Source organism: Mastigoproctus giganteus, chromosome 2 (genome assembly GCF_048544385.1).
Source record: "Mastigoproctus giganteus isolate SK-2022 chromosome 2, ASM4854438v1, whole genome shotgun sequence".
In the NCBI taxonomy this organism is placed as follows: domain Eukaryota; kingdom Metazoa; phylum Arthropoda; class Arachnida; order Uropygi; family Thelyphonidae; genus Mastigoproctus; species Mastigoproctus giganteus.
In genome coordinates this window covers 12,062,851-12,078,555 of record NC_143576.1, presented here as the reverse complement: position 1 = coordinate 12,078,555, position 15,705 = coordinate 12,062,851, and the positions used below count along the sequence as shown (strand labels likewise).

The 15,705-nt window shown below is 35.5% G+C and overlaps 1 protein-coding gene across 2 annotated transcripts in view; it reads left to right on the top strand.

The window, feature by feature from the left end:
* Positions 1–15,705, top strand: part of Spt20 (transcription factor Spt20 homolog) — a 357,561-nt gene that overhangs the window by 299,370 nt on the left and 42,486 nt on the right. For both annotated transcript variants that reach the window (XM_090388213.1, XM_090388212.1), the window contains exons 19-20: positions 2,940–3,103; positions 14,242–14,442. In XM_090388213.1, the coding sequence (XP_090244339.1) occupies positions 2,940–3,103; positions 14,242–14,442 (365 nt within the window). The remainder of the gene's footprint in view (positions 1–2,939; positions 3,104–14,241; positions 14,443–15,705) is intronic.

The window sequence follows — 15,705 nt, the reverse complement described above, 5'->3', positions numbered from 1 at the left end:
CTAAAAAAAAAAGTCTTCTCATTTCACCCATCCATTCGCTCCAAAAGTTTTTCTAGTTCTTCCTTGTCCAGTCCCCCACCTCTTTGCCTGTTTTCCTTCCCTCCACTTCACTTTCTTATACACACCCACACACACTATATATATACACATATATATATATAAACAAGGAATAGTATAACCAATAACTATAGTGATATAGAAATTGAAATAATAAATTTTCAATTGTAAAATGGCAAAAGCCAAAAATATATTTAAAACCTAAAGGGATAAATTTATATGATGGAGAGATTAGCAGAAGATTCAAGAGAGAAAGAGAAAGAGATAGAGTGAAATATCACAAATTTAAACAGTAAAAATGATATGCTAGATTGCATAGAAATCCTAAACAACAAGAACAATTATGGCAAAAGCAAGTAGAATATACAGTGAAATGAAATTTTAAATAATGTCCAGCATGGCTAAAAAAGGGTTATCTTGTGACTATTGAACAGGAACTTGTGTGTGTGTGTGTGTGTGTGTAGTACCCACTCCCCCAGTTTCTTGGTTTTCATGAAGTATATATATATTACCTGTGCTTGTTAAATATTTACAATGGCTTAATTCCCCATCATTGCCTCTTATCATTTCCTCCACAACACATTTGATTATTTATCTGTGATTTTGGAACTTTATATATTATCATTTTTCATATTTCTCAGTGCACATGCATTTTGGACATCTAATTTCTATGTTCATATGTTTCAGTTTGCCTGGTGATCTCCACAAGTTAATCTTCCATGCCAAACCTTCCCCCCCCCCATTTTCTCTGTATTTCAGGATCAAACACACGACTTTCACATACTGTTCTACAACCCCTCCTCCTCAGATTTTTAGTTCGCTGTGGATGTATGTTGTCATGGATTAGTTTTACTCTGCTCTATGCAGCCTTGCAATTTCCAGGCTCAACTTTAGCAGTTTTTTTTTTTTTATCATATGATGTGAGCAATACACCAAGGAACCAGTTTTTTCCTGCTTTCTTCGTGTATCATGGCCGTGAGATCCAACCGGATAGTGCGGCACCATCGTGATATCCAAGCCCAAGGCGGGATTCGAACCCATGACCTTTGGGTTGCCAGGCAGGCACTTTACCCACCCAGCTAGCCTAGTCAGCCCACTTTAGCAGTGATTTATTTTTAATCAAGTTGCAATGTTTTATCTCTTCCTAATAACTCTTGGGAGTTTGTCTCCTGTGTACTATGGGTTCTCCATCTATTCCATGTAGATGGTCACCAGTTACCACATTTACAATGTCTCAGTATCTTTCATGCTGCTCACAGTCTTTTGCTTTCTTATTAAGAAATCTGTTAGCAAATCACTTGCTTTATCTTATTTTCCTCTATACAATTTTGCTATCCTAATTATACATGGATGTTTCTGTGTTGTGGTATCCTCCCCAATCTTACTTGTACTTGTTTATAACTTTTATACCTTTTAAGTTTAACATTATTTTCTCTCTCCATACCGTGCTTATTTTAGTTAGTTTATCTCAGCTTTGTTTCATGCATGAAGTTCTTGACCATGCACTTGAAAACAGTGGCAGACATCACCTGTGGTTTGTGCCTATCCATCTCCATCAGGTGTTTTCCTTATAACCCTTTTCTAGTTTACCTTTAACTTTTGAACTGCACCTTTATAATAGCCAGGTGGGAAGGAGCGACAGTGCGTAGCACATGCTTCTTGATTAGACCGGGGTTCAAGCCCCTCACCACCAAATACGGAGGATGCGGAAAGGTCAGGGAATGACCACCGCATATTCCTGGGGCAATAGGGCCTTAGTTGCTAATGCTCCAAAAAACAAAAAAAAAAAAAAAAAAAAACAGTGCCTTTATAAAAATTGTAATGTAGCTTTGTTATTAACTTGGATTACACTGTCTTCTTCTGAATTAAAACACCTTTCTTCAATTCTAATTGCAAATTTATTTTGTTATTTATTATTGTATATTTTAATTTTTATTCTGAGTAACATCATGAGAGCTTGTTTCATCAATTAAGTTTTGAAATGAGTAATATCAAAATTAGTCATCTTGTAATTTTGTTCCAATAAACTTAACATTTGCTTGTCGTTTTATAGTGTCTTCCTTTGTATTAACATCACTTATTATGGATTGCCAAATATCATCCTGATTTCAATAATTAGACCTCTAAGAACTTCTCCAGCCTCCAACAGAATTCAAACCTATTATTACCATAGTAATAAAATAATAATAATAATAATAAAGAGATCTCCAAATGAGTGAAAGGGGTAAAACCACTAAACTGCCATGGAGGACAGTTATTTTATTTATTTATTTTTATTTTTTTTTTATTCTGTCCAGAAGACTTGTAAGAGAATCCAGTGGGAATGTTCAGATTTAATTACATCATAAATAAGAATACATTATAGTTTAATTAAAAAGTCTGGTTTTCATAATGCAGTGTAAGTGTAAATTTTTTTTTTTTAATATTGTAATTTCCGTGTTTTTTGTTTGTTTGTTTTGTTTTACCCAACAATTTTGCTTTACCTGTTAATTGGTTTTGCCTCTCATAAGCCCGTGTCATCTGATAATAACACAGAACATGTATCATCTAAGCATGATTACTTGCAGAAGGATATATATTTTACGTTAATTTGCAAATAAAAGAAATAAGGCTATATATAATTAAGAAATAACTCGTAAATAAAAGAAATAAGGCTCACAAAAGAATGATGTACTAGTTACAATTTTATTCATAGCCTGAACCAGTATTATTAAATAGAATTAGTAAAAAAAAAAAAAAAAAAAAAAAAAAAAGTAAGACGAGTAAAATTTCTATGCATCATTCCTTTGCAGTACATTTAAGAAGTAACATCCATGGGTACAATGAAAGAGAGGAAAAAAAAAAAAAAAAAAAACTGAACTCAATAAAGTTTTATTTTTTAGCAGCAAATAGTCCTCCTACATCTACTGATTCTACATTACCTACAAGAGGTCCTCCTGGGTTAAACAGATCTTCTAATGAACCACTTTCTCCTCCTGGGAACCTAACATCAAGTGTCAATATCAGTGGATTAGGACTGCCTCAGAATATAGGTTTGCATAATTTGGTAGGTGTCCTGTATACTGTATATTTTCAAAACAAAACATTCCTTTGTGAGTTGGAAAATAAACAATTGGTGTCCTTGTCCATTTGTTACTCATATACTTAGGATGAATCCAGATTTGCCTCACTGTGTCACAATATCTTAATAAAGAATTTTTTTTTACAGAACATTCTTTTCAGATAGCAGAAAAAATTAAAATTTAGTGGACATATCAATTAATACAAATTTAAAATTGACAAGAAAAAGTTCTGTATTGTCATGGGACTCTGCATAAATTACTAGTGTTATTTTGAGTCAGTGACACTCCTAGGAAGGAAAGCAAAAATGAGAGTAGGAGCCTGCTATAGGCCAAATGACTGTGATGAGTATAACAAACAACTATATAGACAAATAGAGCAAGCCAGTAAATTGGAATGTCTTATCATGACAAATTTTAAATGTCTGGATTATTTTGGACACAGACATGTTAGCATATGCGTTTTTTTTTTTTTTCTCATACATATTGGATAAGCAATCTATATATTGTATACTGTAGCCGAAGTATTTTGTCTATTGCTGTGCACTGGTCGAAGGAATAAATGGGAAATTTGGCAGATGGCAAAAGCAAAATATAGATTCATGCATAAAATTGTTGATAATTCCCCCCCCCCCCCATTTTTTTTTTTATAAATCATGAATTATTATTGTTTGCTGATGGGCCTAAAGTGTAATGCACTGCATCCATTAACTTGCTTAAACTTTTTTCAGTGGGATCAACTGATGTTAATATATACAAATGGAAGGGAATGTTTCGGGAAGTATTCATAAAAGCTAGTAAACTTTTTATATAAAACTAAGAGATATTGTTCAAGGTTTATACCTAACTGGATGTTAGATGAAATGCTGAGACTGGTGGCAGAGAAGAAAATTGTGAGGAATGATTCTGAATTATCAGCTGACATAGGCCTTGTTAACTCTATTGCAAATTAGTATAAATTAATTTGCAATAGAGTTAACAAGGCACATGGTGTAAGACACCAAGTTTATAGAGAGAGCATCAGCCAAACAAAAACCCTTCCCATTTCATTGAATTTATTTAAGCTATCAACTTCGACAGCAACAGATGGAAGTTTGTCCCAGCAATAAACTGCCCAGTGGTTAAAGGCAAACTTCCGCACACTTCTACAACTGCCTTTCCTCAGTTTGAATCTATGCCCCCTCAGGTTTGTAATCCGAGCAAGAGGAAGAATCCCCTCAGCATTAAGCCTGCTCAATCCATTCAAGGCCTTATACACCTCAATGAGGTGCACTATTCTCCAGAAGCAGCAATTTGCAGAATTTAAGCCTTTCTTCGTAAGAGCCCCCTTTGTTCCCTTCACCAGTCTTGTTGCCCTTCTCTGTACTCGTTCTAGCAACTCTACATCCTTCCTAAAATGAGACTTCCAGACCTTATCGCAAAATCCATGTATATCATTGACAAGACCCCCATGAGCTACTCTTGCAGCCTGTCTGCACTGCTCAGAAAACTTCATATCTGATTGCACAATTACCTCCAGGTCTCTTTCATTCTCCACGACCCTGAGTGTAACACCACCCAGTTGGTACATTTCTCTGGGGTTACTGCTACCCGTATGCAGTACTTTGCATTTGTCAGTGTTAAAATTCAGTTGCCACTTCTCAGCCCATCTACACAACATTTTCAGATTCTGTTGCAGCAGCATACTGTCATTACTGTTATTAACAACCCTGGCAGCTTTTGTATTATCTGTAAACTTGGACATTAAGCTTGATATACCTTCATCAATATCATAGATAAATATACAAAACAACAATGGGCCCAACACTGAAACCTGAGGGACACCACTAATTACATTAGTCCACATAGAGCAGTATCCATTGATTACCAGTCTCTGTCTTTTCCCACTCATCCATCCTTTTATCCATTGTAGCAAATTTCCCTTATTGCCATACTGCTCCAATTTGTACAGTAGTTTTCCATGTGCAACAGTATTATGAGAAGTCTGACTAAAAGTGCACAGAAAAGTAGCAGAGAATACAGGGAAAGGGTACATGAAATACAGGAATATACATAATATAGACGAAAAGAAAAATCGTATTGGCCCACTTCATATTAATCTTTTTTATTATCAATGATATTAATCAGCATATGCTACCACTGTATATGAGTGGCATAACTATTGATGATCTTGCTAGGTTTTTAGCATTAGTAGAGGAATGTGATGCAAGAAAGCAAGTGTATGCAGCATCAGCAAAAAAAAAAAACCTCCCATTTCATCCCTCCATCTGTTCCAAATGCCTGTCCATCTCAGCCTAAAGTTTATTTAGGTTATCAACTTCCACAACAAAAGATGGAAGTCTGTTCCACCAATCAACCACCTGCTGGCTAAAGGCAAACATCCACACATCCATTCTACAACTGTCTTTCCTCAGTTTGAATTTATGTCCCCGAAGGTTCTTAATCTGAGCAAGAGAAAGAATCTCATCAGCATTCAGCTTGCTCGACCCATTCAAGGCCTTATACACCTCAATCGGTTCACCTCACAGGTGCGTACTCTCCAGGTGCTGAAATTTGCAGAACTTTAGCCTTTCTTGGTAAGAGCACTCCTTTGTTCCCCTCACCAATCTTGTTGCCCTTCTTTGTACTCATTCTAGCAACCCTACATCCTTTCTAAAATGACGCTTCCAGACCTGTACACAGTACTCGACGTGTAGGCAATGTCCTGGCCATTGCCTATGGCGTCTCCGTAGCCAGGTGGGCAGGAGCAGCAGTGCGTAGCACACGCTTCTTGGTTAGGCCAGGGTTCGAGCCCGTGACCACCAAATACGGAGGACGCGGAAAGGTTAGGGAATGACCACTGCATATCCACGGAGAAATATCGCCTTAGTTGCTAATGCTCCTAAAAACCAAATAACAAACAAACAAACCATTGCCTTGTACAACGGGATAATCACCTCCCTGTCCCTGCTATCAAAATTCCTATGTATCATTGACAAGACTCCATGACCTGCCCTGGCAGCCCATCTGTTTTGCTCAGCAAACTTCATATTTGACTGCAAATTACTCCCCAGTTCTTTTTCACTTTCCACTTCCCTGAATGTAGTACCACACAGTTGGTATGTTTCTCTTGGGTTATTGCTACCCCATATGCAGTACTTTGCATTTGTCAATGTTAAACTTCAGTTGGCACTTCTCAGCCCATTTGCACAACTTATCTAGATCCAGTTGGAGTAGCATACTGTCGTTAACAACCCTGCCAACTTTTGTATCATCTGCAAACTTGGACATTAATCCTCATATATACCTTCATCAGTATCAAAGATGAATACACAAAACAACAATGGGCCCAGCACCGTACCCTGGGGAACTCCACTAATAACATTTGTCCACGAAGAGCCGTGTCCATTGATTACCACTCTCTGTCGTCTTCCACTCAACCATCCCTTTACTTTATCGATTGTAGCAACTTACCCTTAATGCCATACCTCTCAAATTTGTACAACAGTCTTCCATGTGCAACAGCATCAAAAGCTTTCCTGAAATCCAAGTGTATGATATCAAAATTGTTTGTGACAATCAGTTCCTTTGTGACCACATCATAGTATCCAATCAAATTGGTCAGACAAGACCTCCCTTTATCAAACCTATGCTGTGTTTTGACTATTACTGCAGTCTTGTCTAGATGATTCTGCAATGCTTCTTTAACCAGTGGCACCATTATTTTCCCAGGAACATAAGTTAAACTGGTAGGTCTATAGTTACTTGTGTGATACATTTGCATACCTCCAGTCAATGGGGACCTCCCCTGAGTCCAAGGAAGCTCTCATAATTATGGCTAACGGTTTGTTTACTTCCTTTGCTGCCTCCTTTAATATAACTGGACAGATCCAGTCCACCCCAGGTGCCTTTCTTATGTTTAACTTCAGCAATTTTTACTCCTCTTTGCTCTCAGTTTTATAGAATCACTTAGTTCCTTGTTAGAGTTTGATAAACTTCTGGCATTCCCCTCATTGAATAACTCCTCATGTCACTTTATCAGCTACCTGAGCATGATCATCAGTAGTCAACCATCTCTGTTAAGTGGTCCAATCTTATTCATCCCTTTCCATCTAGAGTTTACATAAGTAAAGAACTCTTTGCTGTTTTTCTATGCATATTTTGCCAAATATTTCTTGTAATCTGCCTTTGCCGTTCTAATTTCCTTTGTGACTTGATTACAGACTAGCTTATATCTACCATAGCCTTCTTGTGTCACCTGATAATTTATATGCATCCCATACATTTTTCTTCTCTGCCACGAGCCTCATTAATTCATCTGACATCCATTTAGGCCTAAACCTTGTACAGCCTCCAAAATTAAGTCGCTGAAGGCTTCCCATTTAGAATTGAACGTTGGTAACATCATCAGTTGATCCCACTGTACAAAATTTAAAAACTCTCTGAGAACCATGTAGCCACCTTGACAAAAGCAAAAGCCCTTCTCTTTAGCCTTGATGGGAGTTACATCTTTAAGTAATTCACTCATCAGTACATTGTGATCACTGTCACCCAGTGGTTCCTTTATCTGCAAATTCTTAATCAGATCAAGAGTATTACTTCCTCTGGTTGCCTCTCGAACATGTTGCTGTAGAAAACAGTCATTCAATAAATCCAAAGAAAGTCTTCCTAGTGTGTGAGTGACCAACCCACAAGTTCCAGTCAATAAAGTTAATATTCCCCATTATAAGACATTCTGATTTACTGGCCCACTCTATTTCTCTGTACAACTGCCCATTATACTCGTCAGATTCATTAAGCCTATAACACACACACATCTACTCACATTTTTCCTTTCCCAGTGCTTATGTCATACCAAACAGACTCAACATTGCATTGTTCACCAATATCAGTTGGATACACTTCCTTAAATTTTATGTTCCTTAACTAACAGCATAACCCCTCCTCCCTTCCTGTCCTGTCTATCCTTTCTGTTCACACTGTACTCCCCAAATTCCAATTCTGCACTGCTTATATCTGTGTGACACCACCTCTCTGATATCTCAACAATATCTGCCTTTGATGCCTTGACTAGCACTTCAAGCTCATAAAATTTATTAACTATACTCCTAGCATTGGTGTACATGCAAGTATACATGCCCCTGTTTCTACTGTTAGTTACCCTAACACAACCCATGTATTTATTTGTTCCACTATGACTCCCAACAGTCCTGGAAATCTCCATTTCCTTGCTTTCCATGCTGCTTATTCTAATAGAAGCAGTGGAAGAATCACTTCCACCTCTGCCTGCAGCCACTGTTAACCTTTTAGTCTGTGTATCTCCCCAAGCTAGCAGTTTTCCGACCCACCTAACGCCGCCTCAATAGCATCAGCAAATATTTTTGCACCCTCTCTATTTAAGTGTACCCCATCCCTGTAGAAGCAGTCTCTCCTGTCAGCAACCACAGACCAGACTGAAAAAAATTCTACCTCTTGAGCCTTGCACAATCTCTCCACGGCTGAATTGATCGACAAGGCTCTCATCATATACTCCCTCCTACATGTCTGGGAGGGAATTGCAGACACTTTCACATTCAATCCTAGCTTGCGACTTTTTTTCAACATTGACCTGTACTTGTTGAGTAAATCTGCAGATCTCTTACTCTTAATGTCATTAGTTCCAACTTGTACAACAATATCACCTTTTGTGCCCTTAAAAGATATCTGCTCTACAACTTCATCAACTTTTCCCCCAGGTTGCTGAATAAATATTTTGCATTTACATTCATCAAAGAAGTTTTTAAGGAAATACCAGAAGTATACCTAATTTGAATTAGGAATTTAATGATTTTATGATAATTGAAAGAAAGCTGAAGAGAAATTGGGGCTGTTGAAATCTACTATAATGGCTCATGAAGTTTTTTAAATAATATACAGGAACTTTGCCAGCAGAAATAGAGAGGTGATTATCCTTTTTTATAAAGCAATTGTTAGGCAACATATCTTGAACCTACATATGAGTTTGGAATCCCCATTTTAGGAAGGACATAGGTATGGGAAAGGCAACAAGATTAGTTGGGATCATAAAAGAATATTCTTAAGGAGTACTGGGTTCTGGAAATTGTAGCACCTGAAAATTATGCATATGTGTGGTGACCTAATTGTGAAGTATATAAGGCTATAAAAGGGTTCAGCATTTTTATAGCCTTATTTTATTGTTTGGCATTTTTACTCTTTCTTTCTGAAATGACAGGCTATAAAAGGGTTCAGCATTTTTATAGCCTTATCTTATTGTTTGGCATTTTTATTCTCTCTTTCTGAAATGATATACTTAAGGGGACCTAAATTTAAATTGAGAAAAGCAGAATAGATGTGCACAAATTTGCATTCAGCTGAGGATTAATTGATTGTTGCCATAACTTCCACCTGGTATTGTGGAAGTGGATAGTATTAATATATTTAGACAGATTATTAAAAAAACAGGTAAATAAATGAAGTGGAATTTTTTTTTGGATTGTGATGTTTTGACATCCAAAAATGATTCAAAGGAAAGCTTGCTTCCTTGGATTATTTTTGGAATGTATTTTATTTTATTTCATTTTATTATTTTTATTATTACTATATACATATACAGTCAGTTCTGCTATAACGTTTTTTTTGGCAACGCGAATTTGCTCCAACATGACTGATATATTAGGGAACAATGTGGGCGCGATTTTGGCTTATGCGTGATTTTGTCTTCAAGTAACGTCAGGTGAACACAAAACTCGCCACCAAGTTGAACATAGTGACCTGCACAGCAATACATACAAGTGTACGAAACTTAAAAATGTCAAAGGTGTGAGAGCTATATAATACAGCAAATGACAACAAACTGTTGTCATTCGCTGTATTCACAACATAACAGATGATATTGTAGGCTGACTCGTGTTTCCAGGAGCTCACATTTTTAAGTTCGAACAGAAATTTTGTGAGGCATAATAGCATGAGCAGAGGATACATTTCCTCCAGAAATGTATCCTCTACCACAAAACAAAAACAATTTACAGTTCTCAGTTTATTGGGCTTTTCTGTTAGTGCAATCTAATTATAAATGGGTAGTAAAATCGATCTTATTGCATTTGAGATAATACCAATAGCTGGAATTGTGTGGGTTTTTACATTATTATGGCGAAATGTGTTTCCACTTCCATGAAATCTTCTCTTGATTCCTATTTTTTAAGCTTCCTATTTTTAATGTGTGAAATTGCTACTGCGTATCTCACTTGTGCATGCTGTGCTCGTTATTGATTGCTTATCTTTTTTACTGTTTTAAATTTTACAGTCCAAAAAAAAAATGTCAGTGAACAGAAATATCAATTAGTATGTATATATTACAGTGCTGTATTTACTATAATATTTATTTATTTATTAGAAATTTAATTTGTTTAAACCTGTGTTAGCAATTTTATTGTGTTTCTAACTTTCTTTAGTATTTTACTTACCACACTGAAATTTTTGAGTGCTCTGCCCCTATCCCCATTTTTCCCATAAGCCCTATTGTTTTTAATGCAGAGATTTTTAGGAATACATGTACTGCATTATAACAGAACTGACTGTACACGCAAACTCAGTTATAATGAAGACTACAGGACTGAGTAGTTTTGCTCGATATAGCCATTATAGTGTCAATATAATAAGTAAAAGTGAATAGGTACAGATAAATACATAAAAGTAAATAAATAAAGAGTTTACATATTTAACATACGAGAATAACATAAAAAAAGTTACTTACAGATGCATCATTAGAATCACTCTCCTTTCACAGTGGTAGTTTAGAAATGTGGCCTTGGTTCATTGATTTCACTTTGAGATCTCTTAGGTTTCATTTTATTGCACTCAAAATATAAAAAACACCATGAGAAGTGCACTGTTTTCAGAAAATTTAGTTAAAGTCTCCACAACATCTAGATCTTGTAAACAAGTTGACAATGATTTTGTAGTGATTGTATTTGTTGAACAACAAATTTAACATTGTCTTCTTTGTTTTGTGGAATCTCTTATTATATCTCTTTCTTTAGCAATTCCAGAAGTTATGAAATCATCCACATGAACAAAATTGTCAATGTCATATAAGTGGAAAATTCTCCCAATGATTGGCCATATTTCCAAAGAGAGTTTGTTATGTTAGGTGTAAATGTATTCCATTCAACTTTTTGTCAAAAAGAATGTAACCAATACAGAAATACTCATCTAATCCTTGTTCTCTTCAGTCAGCCAGCTAGAGAACCAGAAATTGCCTGAAAGAACCCTTGAAGCTTTTAATAACACCCCATGTCCATTGGTTGCAAATTGTGGTTTCATTTGGAGGCAGAAACACCAGTTTTATGTTTAATAAATCCTACAATTGTGAGGGTACACTGAACAGTTATCTACCAGGAGTAAAAGTTTTTTTCTTACCCCCCCCCAAAAAAAAAAACTCATTCCACATGAAAATAATCAGAATTTTGTTCCTTTTAGTTATCAGCATATTCAGTGGAAAGCTTCTTTATGGTTTTGAAACAGTAATTTTTATGAACTTCCAATAAAAAAAAGTTTTTTGGTAGTTAAAGTTGTTTTCTATGAATGCATTTTTCACTTTTAAATTTAAAAGTAGCATTCAGCCATGTTATAAAACTCCTGTTTCATCTGAATTTTAGATGTCTTCTTCTGTTTACCCTTTCTTACATTCTGCTCAGTTTTCATCCATTCACTTATCATTTTATAATCTGCTGACAGGGCTTCTCCACCAACTATTGCATAAACAGTGTTATGGCTTGATTATTTTGAAAAAATCAAGCCATCTGTTTTTATGCAGATAATTCTCATGGCCTAATTGTTTTTGCAAATTTTTCTGCCTGTTTTTAAAATAGGACTGTTGATGGCGGAATCAGCATTCTTCTGTGCTTTAAATCATTCTGGCAGTGCTTGATTATTATCACTAAATTAATTTCCTCATTTTCTTATGTAGATAAAATTGCTTTTTTGTTATCCATAAAGTTGAAATTGTATATGATGATAAATTAAATTTTTGCACACTTCAACATTCTTTTTAGCACATTCTAACTCACAAATTATCTTAAATTTTTCATGAATAGATAGACACTTCCTTTTATTTACAGACATGTTACTCATAAAAGGGCAAAAACATCCACTATTCTTGTTACAGAGTATGTCCGCCCTCCCCCAAGATATAAAAGAAGACAAATTCAATGATTTTAACCTATGCCAGAGAAATGCTTTAATTAAGATTGCCAAAGATATCGAAAAATGTTATTTACCATTCCAGTAATGGTTATTCAGATTGGTTCCTGTTATCAGTACACCCCCATCTTGCACTAACACCAAGATCTTGTAAACAAGTTGACAATGATTTTGTAGTGATTGTATTTGTTGAACAACAAATTTAACATTGTCTTCTTTGTTTTGTGGAATCTCTTATTATATCTCTTTCTTTAGCAATTCCAGAAGTTATGAAATCATCCACATGAACAAAATTGTCAATGTCATATAAGTGGAAAATTCTCCCAATGATTGGCCATATTTCCAAAGAGAGTTTGTTATGTTAGGTGTAAATGTATTCCATTCAACTTTTTGTCAAAAAGAATGTAACCAATACAGAAATACTCATCTAATCCTTGTTCTCTTCAGTCAGCCAGCTAGAGAACCAGAAATTGCCTGAAAGAACCCTTGAAGCTTTTAATAACACCCCATGTCCATTGGTTGCAAATTGTGGTTTCATTTGGAGGCAGAAACACCAGTTTTATGTTTAATAAATCCTACAATTGTGAGGGTACACTGAACAGTTATCTACCAGGAGTAAAAGTTTTTTTCTTACCCCCCCCCAAAAAAAAAACTCATTCCACATGAAAATAATCGGAATTTTGTTCCTTTTAGTTATCAGCATATTCAGTGGAAAGCTTCTTTATGGTTTTGAAACAGTAATTTTTATGAACTTCCAATAAAAAAAAGTTTTTTGGTAGTTAAAGTTGTTTTCTATGAATGCATTTTTCACTTTTAAATTTAAAAGTAGCATTCAGCCATGTTATAAAACTCCTGTTTCATCTGAATTTTAGATGTCTTCTTCTGTTTACCCTTTCTTACATTCTGCTCAGTTTTCATCCATTCACTTATCATTTTATAATCTGCTGACAGGGCTTCTCCACCAACTATTGCATAAACAGTGTTATGGCTTGATTATTTTGAAAAAATCAAGCCATCTGTTTTTATGCAGATAATTCTCATGGCCTAATTGTTTTTGCAAATTTTTCTGCCTGTTTTTAAAATAGGACTGTTGATGGCGGAATCAGCATTCTTCTGTGCTTTAAATCATTCTGGCAGTGCTTGATTATTATCACTAAATTAATTTCCTCATTTTCTTATGTAGATAAAATTGCTTTTTTGTTATCCATAAAGTTGAAATTGTATATGATGATAAATTAAATTTTTGCACACTTCAACATTCTTTTTAGCACATTCTAACTCACAAATTATCTTAAATTTTTCATGAATAGATAGACACTTCCTTTTATTTACAGACATGTTACTCATAAAAGGGCAAAAACATCCACTATTCTTGTTACAGAGTATGTCCGCCCTCCCCCAAGATATAAAAGAAGACAAATTCAATGATTTTAACCTATGCCAGAGAAATGCTTTAATTAAGATTGCCAAAGATATCGAAAAATGTTATTTACCATTCCAGTAATGGTTATTCAGATTGGTTCCTGTTATCAGTACACCCCCATCTTGCACTAACACCAATGAGTCAGCATATTGCCAATTTATTCAGAGCCAGACACTATGAAAATGCCTATGTGTATGTTCTGATATCCTAAACAAGAAATAATGTATAATATTCAATAATAAATACACATTATATTTGTGAATGACATATCTTTGGTCTTTGCTGTAAAATGGTTTGCATATAACTAACATAATGGTTGTAGAATATGGAGGTGCACACTTCACAATCACCAGCTTAATGATTAAGTTACTCTGTATTTTTGATCTATTTCTTGGGTTCTTTTGCAATATGTTATATATGTTTTACAAAATTGTATTATAACAAAGGAATACACTAATAGTTTGCTGTTTTCTTTCCAGTTTTTTAAAAGTAAAATTAATTTTAATTTGTTTTCCTTTCTAGGTATCATTAACAGGTATGAATGTTTCTCAGAGTATTGCAGTACCTATATCATTGACTATGGTAAACTCTGGGCAGTCAACCTTCCTTACATCTCCTGCTGGTATGGTGGTTGGATCTGTTCCAGCAGTCAGTAGTCATGGAAATAATGCTACAACAACAACTAGTTCAACTCCTACAACCCTTACTGTTTCAACTTTGCAGGTAAAATCTTTTAACAACGTAGGAAAATTAAATTTTAGGTAACTTTAAATGGTATAGTTTCTTTCACTATGCTTTGAGAACAAAATAAATTCAGTACATTATCTTCCTTGCACCTCATTTGTAAGCATAAACAGTAAACTTAATTTACTGTTTATGCTTACAAATAAAAAGCTGACAACTTGGCAGAACTGGTTTAAAGATTGGTTTCGGAGGATGGAGAGGTGTATTGAATGTAGAGGAAATTACTTTGAAAAAATTAAATAAACAAAGCTGTATTGCAAAACTTTCCTAGTACCCTTTGTATATGGACACTGTATATGTGGACTAATGTTATTCTTGGAGTCCCCCAGGGTTCAGTGCTGGGCCCATTGTTGTTTTGTGCATTTATCAATGATATCAGTGAAGGTATATCAGGCTTAATGTCCAAGTTTGCAGATGAATACAAAGGTTGGCAGGGTAGTTAATGACAGTAAAGACAACTACTACTGCACCAGGATCTAGAAAAGTTGAGCAGATGGGCTGAGAAGTGGCAACTGAAGTTTAACATTGAGAAATGCAAAGTACTGCATATGGGTAGCAATAACCCAAGAGAAACATACCAACTCTATGGTACTAGACTCAGGGAAGTGGAGAATGTGGACTAATGTTATTCTTGGAGTCCCCCAGGATTCGGTGCTGGGCCAATTGTTGCTTTGTGTATTTATCAATGATATCAGTGAAGGTATATCAGACTTAATGTCCAAGTTTGCAGATGATACAAAGGTTGGCAGGGTAGTTAATGACAGTAAAGACAACTGCTACTGCACCAGGATCTAGAAAAGTTGAGCAGATGGGCTGAGAAGTGACAACTGAAGTTTAACATTGAGAAATGCAAAGTACTGCATATGGGTAGCAGTAACCCAAGAGAAACATACCAACTCTGTGGTACTAGACTCAGGGAAGTGGAGAATGAAAAGGACCAGGGGGTAATTGTGTAGTGAGATATGAAGTTCTCTGAGCAGTGCAGATGAGCTGCCAGAGCAGTTCATGGAGTCTTGTCAATGATATATAGTAATTTTGCTAGCAGGGATAAGGAGGTGATTATCCCCTTGAATAAGGCAATGATTAGGCCACACCTTGAGTACTGTATACAGATGTGGAGGCTTCATTTTAGGAAGGATGTAGAGTTGCTAGAATGAATAGAGAGAAGGGGCAACAAGATTGGTGAGTGGGACAAAGTGGTGCTTTTAGCAAGAGAAGCTTAAATTCTGCAAGTTGCAGCAT